General features: G+C 39.6%; 1 protein-coding gene across 5 annotated transcripts in view; it reads right to left on the bottom strand.

The window, feature by feature from the left end:
• Positions 1–13,484, bottom strand: part of SH3RF1 (SH3 domain containing ring finger 1) — a 193,809-nt gene that overhangs the window by 38,377 nt on the left and 141,948 nt on the right. For all 5 annotated transcript variants that reach the window (XM_017507549.2, XM_017507546.2, XM_017507550.2 and 2 more), the window contains exon 5: positions 5,349–5,651. In XM_017507549.2, coding sequence (XP_017363038.1) covers positions 5,349–5,651 — 303 coding nt within the window. The remainder of the gene's footprint in view (positions 1–5,348; positions 5,652–13,484) is intronic.

Below are 13,484 nucleotides of genomic sequence, written 5' to 3'. Positions count from 1 at the left end.
GAAATTTTGCTATTTTCAGGATCATTTTTCATGACTTCTACCTTTTGGTGGGGATGCATAATTAAAATGCAGCTGCCTAGACATGCTTAGAGCAGGCAATTACTTATAAAACTTTAAAGGAACAATGTCAAGCCAAATTAGTTGTTTTCAAAAGTGTCTTATCCGTGATACAACCCAAGATTAATTTACTAGAAAGAAATTGAGTTACTCAGGTCATTTCATTGCCTGTGTTAAGTTACTCAATCAATTTCACTCAGGTTGCTTAGCAGGTCCAGCTGCAGAATGCAGTGGTGTTACTTGAAGCTACAGAAGTAGGGGGATGAGTTCTGCACAAATGGGAGTGTTTTTTTCCTCCAGTGTGAATAGAAGCAATGTGGTTGGCTAGTACCTGTTTCCTTAAGGAAACAATGACCCACCCCAAATGCTAGGTTTTATCATAAAAATGTATTCCCAAACATAGTTTTCTCAGTTCCCATACATTAAGAAAAAGACTATCAGGACAAAAAAAAGCTAGGAGATTAGTTTCCAGAGGACGTAATAAAAACGTTCACTTTCCCACTGGGGTAGGCCCTACCAAAGCCATGGATAATCAGCATCACAGCATGTAATTTATTTTCACAAATAAATCTATGCTATATACACGGAATCTGCAATCTTTAGAATAGGATCTGGAGGTAGGGAACCTAAGACCATTTCACGCTGACTTCCCAGAACTACACTGAAAGGAAAACCCTAACTTTCCATGCCTAAGTAATACAAGGACCAGAGGCTACTTTGCAAACCTCTCATCTTTTCTGAGCTGCAGATGGGAAATTGAAAGTACCTCTGATTGGCTACTTTTTGTAACCAAATCATCCATATGCATAGCAGTGTGACTTTTTAACTTCACTTCAGCCTCTGACTGGTTGCTGCCCTCAACCACTGATTGTGGGCCGAGTCTTCATTTGCATAGAAGTGTAACCCTGTAACTTCACATGAGCCTCTGATTGGTTGCTTTCCACAACTACTGATTGTGGGCCACTACTTCATTTACATTCGGTGAGTACCAAGTGGCCAATGGGAAACCTCTGGGGAGTATTTGGACTCAAGAAGATTCTGTATCCAGGGCCCTTCCCACACTGTGCTGTGTACTTTCATTTTTAACAAATCTCTGCTTTTGTTGCTTCATTCTTTCCTTGCTTCATGTGTTTTGTCCAGTTCTTTATTCAAAACGCCAAGTACCTCGACACCCTCCACAGGTAACAGACGTTATTTTCAAGGAACCACTGGGGCAGAAAAACACTGAACCAAAATACAATTTCCTGGGCCTGAACCTATGCATATTTTGAGAAAGATTTCATTACTGATTGGCGTTTCTCTACAAGCGCAGAGTGGGAGTGAGAATAATTAGTAGCTAATGACCTCACGGTTTTGGGATAAGTCCCTTCACGTCTCTAGACCTCTGTGAGCAGCTGGACCAGAGGCTACTTGAGGTCTCTGCCATCACAAGCACTCCAGGGAAGCACTGACATGGGGAATTCTGCAAGTACCACTTCAATACGGGGCTGTTCCTAGCATTGCAGCAAAGGAAGAGACAAAGTCACCCAAGAATGACCAAAAGCAGAAGGACAAGAAGTAGAAGTAAACCAGTGAAAGGTGAGCGTGTCTAGAATAAATGCCCTGAATAGAGACAACCTGGCTTTCTGCTGGGCTCACCTTTTCCTCAGGGGACTGCAAAAATTAGTTGTCTCCACTACAAGAAAGGCTAAGTAAAGCAGGGAAGACCTGGGATAAGCAAAAAAGGAGCTGGGGGGTGGGGCTTCTTGCTTCCCCTGAGGCCACTGAATACAAAGATGTCACAGAAACACTGAATATTATGAATCACTCCTCTGGAGGCCAAAAAATATCCTAAGTGTGGTCAGAGGAGGAGACAAAACATCTTGGCGGCTTGTACCATCATGTGCTTTTACACACATCAATCACGGACACTCATGCACATCTATCTGATCTGGCGACCCACCTGGGCAGCACTGCCTATAAATAATCTTCTAATTTATGTATTTGAAAGTTCAGCCATCACTCAGTAGTCACTAAATAGAATAGCAAGCAAGTCCTTTGCCTCCCTTCTTGTCCATCATCCTGCTGCCTGCAATTTGATGTGACAGTGACATCTCTAATTGCCATACAGAAACAAGGGTATGAGGACCTATTCATATGGAGTAGACATGAGCTTGAAGGTGCCTAGGTCCCTAATAACTTTGTTGTGCCATCACACCAGCATGCACTATCTATATCTAGACTTCATTGGGATGAGATAAAAATGAACACTGGCCTGGGCACAGTGGCTTATGCCTGTAATCCCAGCATTTTGGGAGGCCGAGGCGGGTGGATCATGAGGTCAGGAGTTCAAGACCAGCCTGGCCAAGATGGTGAAACTCTGTCTCTACTAAAAATACAAAAAATTAGCCAGGCATGGTGGCATGTGCCTGTAATCCCAGCTACTCGGGAGGCTGAGGCAGAGAATTGTTTAAACCTGGGAGGCAGAGGTTGTGGTGAGCCGAGATCATGCACCTGCACTCTAGCCTGGGCGATAGAGCGAGACTCCATCTCAAAAAAAAAAAAAAAAAGAATACTAACATTTTTAAGCCACTTACTTTCAATTTTCTAATAAATGCAACCAAACTTAATCCTAACTATACTTAAAAATTAGCCGCTTGTGGTTACGCGTGCTTGTAATCCCAGCTCCTCGGGAGACTGAGGCAGGAGAATCACTTGAACCTGGGAGGCGACGGTTGCAGTGAGCCAAGATCATGCCATTGCACTCCAGCCTGGGAGACAAGAGTGAAACTCTGTCTCAAAAAAGAAAAAAACAGAAAAGAAAAGGAACTACAGGCAAAGGTTAATATGTGTAAGGAAAAGAAGACAGCAATCAGGTCAATAGCAGGGAACAGATTCAGCAATGGGCCTCAGTGAAATCTATAGCCAGGCCCTTTGCTGGGCAGGGCAAAAGGACAGTTCTGTTTTGAATGGTGTTACATGAGCCATTTCCCCTATGTACTGATCTCCATGGTTGGAAGAGTTTCTGCACGTCACAAATGCTACACATGCTCAATGCTCTATTGTGGACTGGGGTTCCCTCCAATGTACACAGTGCCCTAGATAAGTAGTGTTTTCTGTAAACCTAGGCTGGAGAAACCAGGCAGCACTTCAAACACCTCCCAGCCTCTTCTAGAAATAACTTCTCCCTGAGGCAACGCTCTACCACTGAAAACAGAACCAACTGGAAAGCGGAAGGAGGGGTGGAATGGTTGAAGGGGAAACTTTGAGTGGAACACAGAAAGAGCCTTGTTTCCTGAGCTACTTGAACCAAAACAAAAACAGCTCTACTTTTAGAGTCTTCATCGCCAGCTCTGGTATGGCAGCGTCAGGCATGCTCACACCTGAATGCCGAGCCCTCTGCAAAGATGAAAATGCCCAGTCTATCTTCTTTTTTCTGTTTCCTCTCCTGCCAAAAGAGTATTGTCCATTCTTTTAAAGCTATTCCCATTCTGAGGTGTCACTATCGTTGGCAGCTTGTCTTTTATTTCAAGACAATATCATTGTGCAAATGTTGCTAGGTTGCAAGATAAAAAGCACTGAATCAAAATGATTCAAATATCTCTTAGTAGAGGGCCATCTTTACTAGCTCCCTTCTTCAGAACCGTACTCAAAAATCTTCAGTTCTGAACCTTTCCAGATTAACCTCACTTGGCACTTCCTACTCTGATCTATGATCCACATCTATTTCTGACATGGATATGATTAGTTCCACGTAAAATGGCATAGTTCTCTTCTCTACCCATTTTTCAAGTGACTCTTTCATCCAACAAATACATGTTGTGTGCTTTCTGTATGTCTGCCATTTGGAATATCATCAGTGAACAAAACACAGACCCTTGCCTTCACTGCACTCATCTTCTAGTTGTGCATGTGTGTGTCTTTATTTCTCTCAATAAAAGTGTCATGGCCATAACACCTAAAAAATGCCACAAAACAACAATCCCACAATCCCACTCAGAAAGTGAATGCATTTAACTTAAAACATGCAGTATGAATCTAAAGGAGCAGGGTCAAGTAAATGAGGCTGAGGCTGTGGCTCATACTTGTAATCCCAGCACTTTGGGAGGCCCAGGCAGGAGGTTCACTTGAGGCCAAGAGGTTGTTGGTACCAGCCTGGGCAACAAAATGAGACCCCATCTCTATTAAAAACAAACAAACAAAGAGGCTGAGAAAAAAATGGCAAGGGATATAAAAAAACTGTATTTTATATTTTCATTGTGTCCAAAATAGGCTTATTAGAATGTAAACTTATTAGAATGTAAACTTTCTGAGGACCAGGACTATGTATTTCTTTCTTTTTCTTTAAGCGGACATAATTTAATTTTAATGTTTAAAGGAAAAAAAAAACCACCCTAGCTATATGATGGAGTAGAATGTAAAATCTGCATGAATTTTCAAGATGAAACATGAAACTTGAAAGCAATGTCTTTTGCTTGTGACAGGCTGCTTTGAACTAGGTTCTCTGAACTTTAAGCTGAGGAAAATACAACCATCACCTAAGTGGATAATGATAGCAGTCCTGTGGCTTGGGCAGGGTTATAATTAGGCTTTTTTTGTAGTCCAGAATTAAAGCCTAACACAGCAAATTGCTATATTTTATATATCATGGTATACACAGTGCCTAGAAAGGTCTAATAGTAAAGTGCTCAATAAATGTTTGCCAAAGGAATGAATGAATGCCCCAGTCATCCCATGTATTTTTATAAACCTAAGAATAATGTGTGGCTATTTTTTACATACCAGTCCAAAGTTGTAATGAACTAATAAGCTTAAAATACGTGAGGTCAATTTCTAATTTATATTAAATGTTTCTTTCGTCCTTGCTCTTCTTTCTCTGTAATTCTGGGAAGCCTAAATATTAAGGTAAGTTACATAGATACAAGCAACTACAAACATTACAAGTTTGGACCATGGCGTCTTAAATCTGGGTGGAGATAAAGATTGGCAAGATCTCCCAAAGCAGTATTGTGAGAAGGTTCTGTAAGGCTGAGTGATTGCTTGGTGAAACTAGTAAGTATTATTTAACTCATCTTGGTAAGTTCTGATCTTTCCTTTGAAAATGATGGAGGAGTTAGCTCTAGGTTGATACACTCAAGTTAGCCTTCCCGTCTCCATTGTTCCACCTGCAAAATAAAGACAGGTTTTGCTTCCCAGAAAAGTTACTAACTTCAGAAGTTCAAAATAAGTAATATTTGTCAGCTAGAAAGCAACCATGTTTGTGAGTTGATCGTTTTGTGGGTGAGCTCTCTATAGAACAATTGAGGATTTACCTGAGAAGGAGCACTGCAGGAGAGTCCAGACAGCTCGCTGATCCGCGCAGCAGCAGTGGGGTTGCTAGAGCTGATGAGGACAGGGGGGCTGATCTCCATGGAGTGGCGGTTCTGGGACGCCTGGGAGGACTTGTTGGCCATGGTGAGGGAAGTGAAGGAATGCCGCTTTTTGGTGTTCTTCTTGGTGTCGGAGTGCTTTGGGGCAGTGCTGCTCTGGACTGCTGCCGAGGAACATTCTCCCGCATCAACTCCTGGCACAGGAGGCTTATCCCATTCTATCAGCTGCTTAGCAGCTGAGTTAAACTGCAAAAGCAACCGCCAGACCAACACAAGAAGGTTAAACAATTTCCAAGAATTCACTGAGGTTTATTTTCAACATGATTTTATCCAAACTTTCAAGTCACTACTTTAAAGTTTGCCTGTGCAGTGTCTGTTCGTCCCACACGAGATGTCTTTTCTCTCAGTATTGGAATTTCATTGTATCTATATCACAGGTAGACATTAAATCAAGAATAAACAATTCCATTGCAAGACTGAAAGAGTAAAAGACAATTTTATTAAGAATTTTTATAATGTCTGTTTTTAAAACTTGCCAATCACGTGTAAACCTATGTAACAAACCTGCACGTTCTGCACATGTACCCCAGAACTTCAAGTATAATAATAAAAAAAAAACTTGCCAATAACAAATGAACATTGTTTTCAGCTCACTGTAAAATTTCGAGAAGAGCAATCAGAGGGTATATTTGTCTGACTGGATACCCTGTTGTACAATCATGGTTGGGTATTTGCTCAGAGCACAACTGAATAATGAAGGGGCAACTTTTGGCTTTGGTAACAATGAGCAAGAAGACAAAGAATAAAACCATTCAAAACAGACCAATGTACTTCTAAGTACGTTTACCTCCTGCCTTTCTTTCTGTATTCTGGGAGAACCTCACAAAAAGCTGGTATAAATTCTTCACATGTTTTTTGTCATGTCATTGTATCAGTTATAGACCTGTGTGCACAAACTTTCAATAATAACAGGATAAGACATGAAATTCAAGTTCTGTTGGCAAGCTAACTTCGTCTATCTCAAAAGCCCCAGTGTAAAGTAAGAGTACCAGGGGTCAAAATCCGTGTACTCCACTGATACTATCAGCAAGAAAGGAAAGAACACATGCCTTTTGTTTTTCCTACGGTAAAATAAAACATTTCCGGAAAGCTTCAATGACAATAAGCTGCATATAACTTACCTAGATATTACAGTAATGGGAAACATAGCTTAACCTCTCATAAAAAAATTGAGATGCAAAATAATAACTTTTAAAAGGTAACTTAAATATAATATTAAGGAAAACAGTGATTTTTCTATCTCAGCATTACATATTGGGCACTTCACAAATGCCTTTATATAAAATAACATCATGTACTATTTTTCCCACCTAAATTGTTTGGGCTATGTCTTCTCATCCTATGGATAAGACCATCCTACTAGGACAATGGAAACTCTGTCAGTCAATATTTTATGCAATGAACTTGCTTTAGAACAACTGGTTCCTCACAAAGCTGTGTTAACTGGAGCTCAGCAGTCACTGCTTCTATAAAGGATGGCAAATCAACTGACAATTTGTTCCTAAAAGAATTTGTTCCTAAAGACAATTTGTTCCTAGGGAACTCAAATTCAAGTTGCTTGTCTAGTCTATAATTAGTAGGATAAACCTTTATCAAACATGACCATATCTCTTCTTCAGACTTTAAGAAGTCTCTCCATGTGCTAATCTTTCAGAAATAATAGGCAGTAATGACAGAATAACACCTGTCAAGGCCTGAAGTACCAACAGCCAGAGAAAGGATCATGAAGACTTGTGTGGTATGTGTTTAGGGATGAAGGAATGAGGTGCTATGAAAGGGTAGCCCTATTCAGAGCATTGTCATGGTATTTGGTCAGAAGATCCAGAATTTACAAATCCTTTCTTGGTCTAGCTGTCCCACCTTGAGTGGTCCCCAAGAGTATAAGAAGCCCAAATGAAGCAAAGCAATGTTTTATATTACGGTGGGGGCAGCCCGAAACTCACTGTAGAGCTCTAATAAACTGCAGTGAACCATGGAGGGGTAGGTTCCTCTTTCCTACACAGGCTGGGTATAAGGAGCCTGGAAACCAAGCAGATTGAAAGGCTACTTCAACACCTCCATCCCAAACACAACACCCTCATGAAATGAAGGGCTGGCGCAGCAGGCAATGCTGGAGAAAAAGGAACCAGAGAATGTCTTCTTCCACAATAAGCTTATTTGGACACCTAGAAACAAATCTTCAAAAGCGCAAACCTAATCAGAGTGCTGGAGTCTGACCGATCAACTCAGCATCCTGTCCCACTGATTAAGAAGTCGGGGAAGAAGATGAGAAGACTTCCTTCACATTGAAGCCAAAAATATAAATAGAGAAGACTATCACATCTATTTGATATTATGTTTAGATTAATTCTGGGGTCAAACAATAGGCTCCATTAGTGGTGCCTGTTTTGAAAGGTTCTGAAAAATTACATAGTCTCATCATGGTCATACTTGGCTGGCCAAGTGTCAGTTATATATTTAACACTGTGTTAGCATTTCAGGTTTCCATATGCTGTGCTCTGGTATAAACATCTGAGGATTAAAATATTGTTCCCAATAATTCCTGCTGCTTTCTCAATAGAAAAATACTGGGTGCCTCCTTTGTGTCTTTCTTCATATCATATATTCTCCATTAAAATAAATACACATTGAACATCTATGGGGGGGGGGTTGTTTGAGGGGGAAGCATCTCACTCTGTTACCCTGGCTGAAGTGCAGCAGCACATTCATTGCTCACTGTAGCCTCGAACTCCTGGGCTCAAGTGATCCTCTTGCCTCAGCCTCCTGAGTATAGGCATCCAACACCACAACCCAGCTAATTTTTAGTAGCGACAAGGGCTCATTATGATGTCTAGCTGGTGTCAAACTTCTCCGCTCAAGTGATCCTCCTGTCTCAACCTCCCAAAGTGCTGGGAGCCAGTGTGCCTGGACTCTGAGCACCAACTGTGTGCTGAATAACGTGCTCAGTACTAAAGATCCACAAATGCAGGAAAATGGTCTCTGCCCTTAAGGAGCTTACAAACATGCATAAAAATAATACAGTGCTTTCCATAATTTCTGTCTAGCTACTTTTGCTCAACAATATGCTTTTTGAGATTTATCCAGATTGCTCCAAGAATCAGTAGTTCTTTCTTTTAAACTGCTGTGTAATATTCTATTCTGTAAATATACTATAATTTATCCATTCTACTGCTGATGAACATGTGGGTTTTCTTTCCTTCTTTCCTGCCTTCCTTCCTTCCAATTAGACGGTGTCTATCAAGAACAATGCTGTTGTGAATAATCTAGTAAGTGTCTTTTGGTGGACATAAGCTGTCATCTGGATATTGGGTACATGTCCAGGAGTAGAACTGCTGGGCCACAGGGTTGGATGCTTAGAAGCATGTATATGCAGGTAGACACACTCTGGAGTGGTATAACAAGCCAACTGGCAAGTAGAAGACCACGTTATCTAACTTTGTGGCGTTAACGGAGCCATTTTACCTCTATTGTTCATAGCTTCCTCATCTATAAAGTAAGTTGGAGCCAATGATTTTTTAGGTCTCTTTTAGCTCTCCACATGTATCATGCATAATCTCACTTTAAATGGACATGTTTCTATTTTATTTCTATTCCTCTAAATAGCCTAGCATATTTTTTTCTGCACTTCATTTTTATGCATTGACAGTAATATTTGTTAGCAAGATGTTGTCATACTTTAAAATTACTTGAGATTTCTTCTGAAGCAGCATAGATTAGTATTAAAAACACACTGTTCCTTGCTTCTTTCATCGGTTCCAGAGAAAATCATAAAGCTAGGACTATTTGGTAGAGGCATTAAGTAAATCAGGCAGAAACATAAAGCAGCTTTTGTTGTTAAGTATAACTTAACCTTTGTAACAATAGAGAAGCAAGAATCTGATAACTTTGAATAGAATTTTGATAAAATTCATGTATGAATGTTTGTTTGAGCTCAGTAGTGTGAGCTTTCTGTGACATTTATCTAACCATGACCTTTAATGTTAGGAGTGCACTCATCACCTGCAAAAGAAACTTGTATCCTAAAATACCTTCTTCCAAGCATTTGGTAAGCAGCTTTGATGAGACTTAGGTTGGATATATGGTAAAATTCAGTATACTGGAGATAAAAGCAGGGACTCTATAGTATTTAATACTCTTCAAATTCTTATGTCTCTTTTGGAGAAGAGTCTAAAATGTACAAAGAATGTGTTTTTGAGAGTTATCGGAAATACAAATAAACATGAGATGAAATACTGACAAAAATATCAATAATAACAAGGCAGCTTAAGAAATATTAAAGTAAACTTTTTGTGTGAGGTTGCCCTCTTTGCTAGAGAGAATATAGCTGTCTTTTAAAGGTGGGACTTACAACTTTTTTAAAGAGAAAACATTTTTTTAATGAGAACTAAGTTGAATAGTCACTATTTTATAGGAAGTTTTACAGAGAATCACTCTGTAGCTTTTGAGCACTGTAGGATACAAACAGTGTATCTGAGAAGAAATTATTTTAATTCACAACCCACTAGAGCAAGCTTGTCCAACCCATGGTCCTCTACATGTAGCCCAACACAAATTTGTAAAGTTTCTTAAAACATTATGAGATTTTTTTGAGTTTTTTTTTTTTTTTTTTTTTAAAGCTCACCAGCTATTGTTAGTGTATTTTATGTGTTGCCAGAACAATTTTTCTTCTTCCAATGTGGCCCAGGGAAGCCAAAAGATTGCACACCCCTGGAATAGAACATCATGAAGTAAAAAGTAAAAGGCCTCAGACAGTTCCCCACATCTGTTTCTCCCCAATGCACTTCCCAGATGGATTTTCATTGAACAATTTAAAACATATCCTTCCATTTATTTTCTATGTAGATGTTGTTATATATGTATCTACTTTATTGATTTTTAACACAAAACCAAGCCATCTATTCTATTCTCTCATGAAACAGTATTTCATGAACATCTCTGCATATAAATAGGGATAGATTGATTAACACAGTATTCCATTTTATAGAGATGTTGCCATTTACTATGTCTTGGCATACTGTTTTAATTTGTATTTGTATTTATTGATGAGATTAAGTATCAATTTTCTTCTTTTAGGATTTGCTTGTTTCAATACTCCATCCATATTTCTATCGGGTTATTGGACTGACAGAAATCCCTTTTTTTTTTTTTTTTTTTTTTTGAGACATGGTCTCCCTCAGTCATCTAGGCTGGAGTGCAGTGGCACAATCTCAGCTCAATGCAACCTCTTCCTCCCGGGTTCAAGTGATTCTCTTGTCTCAGCCTCCTGAGTAGCTGGGATTATAGGCGCACGCCACAACAGCCTGGCTAATTTTTGTATTTTTTTAGTAGAGATGGGGTTTCACCATATTGGCCAGGTTGGTGTTGAACTCCTGACCTCAGGTGATCTGCCCACCTCAGCTTACTAAAGTGCTGGGATTACAGGTGTGAGCCACTGCACCTGGCCGTAAGTACTCTTTCTATATTATGTAACTTATATATATGTGTGTGTATATATTTATGTCTATTAAAAATAATGTTCTAATTTGTTTTTTAGCTTCATAGGTTTGTTACAGAAAAGTTTTTATTTTATGTGTCAAATTTATCAGTTTTTCCACTACTGCATCTTGATTTAACATCATGCTTTAAAAATCTTCTTATTCCACAATTGTTTTAAATAAGAAACCTACATTTCTTCTTAGTTTTGTTAATGTTTTCTTCATTTCGTCCTTCCTTTTTACATTGAGCAGCCTGTGAACCATATGCCCATCTGGTTTTGCATAAAGAATAAGGTAAGGAGAGCACTTAGCACTTCGTTTCTCTGCATGACTCAGCAGTTGTCCTATCATCATTTCAATAACAGTCCATCTTTTCCTCACTGCTTTCAAATGCCATGTTTTAAATGCAGCTCTTCAACATTCTACTGCATCACTAAGTCCAGTGTTCCTTCTCCAGATAAGTCAGTCACTTTGAGGAAAATCAGTGAATGAATGAAATGCTACGGAATGGAAATTCATGCCCATTTACAGCCTCTTAGTAGACATGAAAATATTTTGCCTCATATTATAGGCCTTTACAAAATGCTCCATAATGACAATGAGAAACTGGTATTTCCATTTGCCTCCTATTCCTCCCTGCAATTTAGGTAACAAGGTTTTTGTTTTTGGATGACCCAAATATAAAAGCAAGCTCAGTCTTCATTTAGAATACAAGACTTGCCCACAGATAAGGAATAACTAAGAGACTGAAGGGATTACTCAAGAGTCTTTTAAAATTGATATGAAAGCCTCTCTCAGGTAACAGCTCCATTTAGGTCTCTGTAAATATTTGTTGAATGAACAGAAATGTTTGTCTCTTAGCACTCTCAAGGGAAGGAAGTGCTGCCTCTAGCCCAACACTATGCAACTGAAATATAATATGAGCCAAACTTGGAATTTAGATTTTCTGGTAGCCACATTTTAAAAGACAAAAAGAAATAGGTAAAACTCATTTTAATAATATATTTCATTTAGTCCAATATATCTACACTATAATCACTTCAACATGTAATGCATATAGAAAAGTGCTGAGATGGATACATTCTTTTTTTTATACTATGTCTTTGAACCCAGTGGGTACAGAGTGCTTCCGTCCCACTCAGTTTGGAGGAGTCTCACTGCAAGTTGCTCAACCCCAACATATGCATTGGATGGCATAGCTCTGGACTCTCCATAGCTCCTTCAGGGAAAGAAGCTGCACCACAGGGTGGCTGAGCTCCCAAGGCTCATTAAGCACAAAGAATTTGCTGAGGAGAGAAAAGAAGACTGAAATGACTCCCCTGACCCCCCATGGCCCACATTTCTGAAGGCTCCTGGGTCCTGAAGCAGTACACTGGTAGCAAGTACAAGGGTTACTCATTTACACCATAGCACAGGGAGAACCATCGACTCCTCATTCAAGCCTTGCTACTTCCTGCCAAGGGAAAAGGATTTTCACAGTAACTGCCTGGCTGCACTAGGTAAGGAAGGTGAAACATCAGCTACTTAGCTCTTCACTTATTTTCATTATCTTCACTTCTGTTGGCCTGAGCTGTTAAAAACAAAATAAACTAGAATTTTCTTGCTCAGGTTTCTGATTTTGAAATGTAAGGTGCAAAGAGAAGGTATATGTCATTAGAAGCCTATAAAGAATTTTAGCTTAGGTAGCTGAAAAAGGAACTGTCAGAGAAAACCACAGGAAAAGCCCTGAACTTCAAGCTGAAAGGTTTAGGTTAGAGTTAGGTCTTTGTCCTCACTGGTTCAGTAACCTTGGGTGGAACATATAAATTCCATGGTTTGGGTTTCCCCAGCAGTATAAAATGGGAAGGTAACATCACCTCTACACACCCCAGGTAGAAATGGGCATGGTTAAGTGCTCTGTAACATGTAAAGTGCTATATGAACACGAGTTATTCATACTATTCAGAGTCCAAGCTTGCTATTAACTTGCTTTGTTGCCTTGGGCAAGTCACTTGATCTTGGGTTTGCCTCCCAATTCTCATATGTAACATGAAGCAGGACTTAATGATCTGTATAAAGTTTTATGCCTAGGTGAAGTACAAATACCTTTTCTCAACCCGATATTAAAAATATCTCATTCAAAACGTTCCATAGACAGAGACCTCCGTGTTGCCTATTGGGAACAGGGTCCTCAGGTATTCAGTGACCGGAATCAAACCTAATGGAGCCTTTTACTCATCCAAATGTTTTTTGAGTGACTATCAAAAGCCAGGCATGTATTAAATGGGAGAAAAGGGGAAACAGAGCCACACCTTCTCTGATTCATGAGAAAAGAGGACCTAGGAAACAGCACAATGGATTAAGGGTAGGAGGCTCAAAGTCGGGAGTCTGCAAAGCTCGGACAGGTGAGGTCCATGAATAAAGAAGGCCAGACAGAGAACAACAAGGAATGGCAGGCATACTCTAGTGAACTATGGTCAACTGGGGAGTGTCTGCTCCCTCTCAAGGGGCAACTGTTTGGCAGGGTCAGCTGTTTTTTTTTTTTTTTTTTTTTTTTTTTTAAAGG

This window comes from Cebus imitator, unplaced genomic scaffold (assembly GCF_001604975.1).
Source record: "Cebus imitator isolate Cc_AM_T3 unplaced genomic scaffold, Cebus_imitator-1.0 Scaffold378, whole genome shotgun sequence".
In the NCBI taxonomy this organism is placed as follows: domain Eukaryota; kingdom Metazoa; phylum Chordata; class Mammalia; order Primates; family Cebidae; genus Cebus; species Cebus imitator.
Note: the sequence above shows the minus strand (reverse complement) of the source record. Positions and strands in the feature narration are given on the sequence as shown.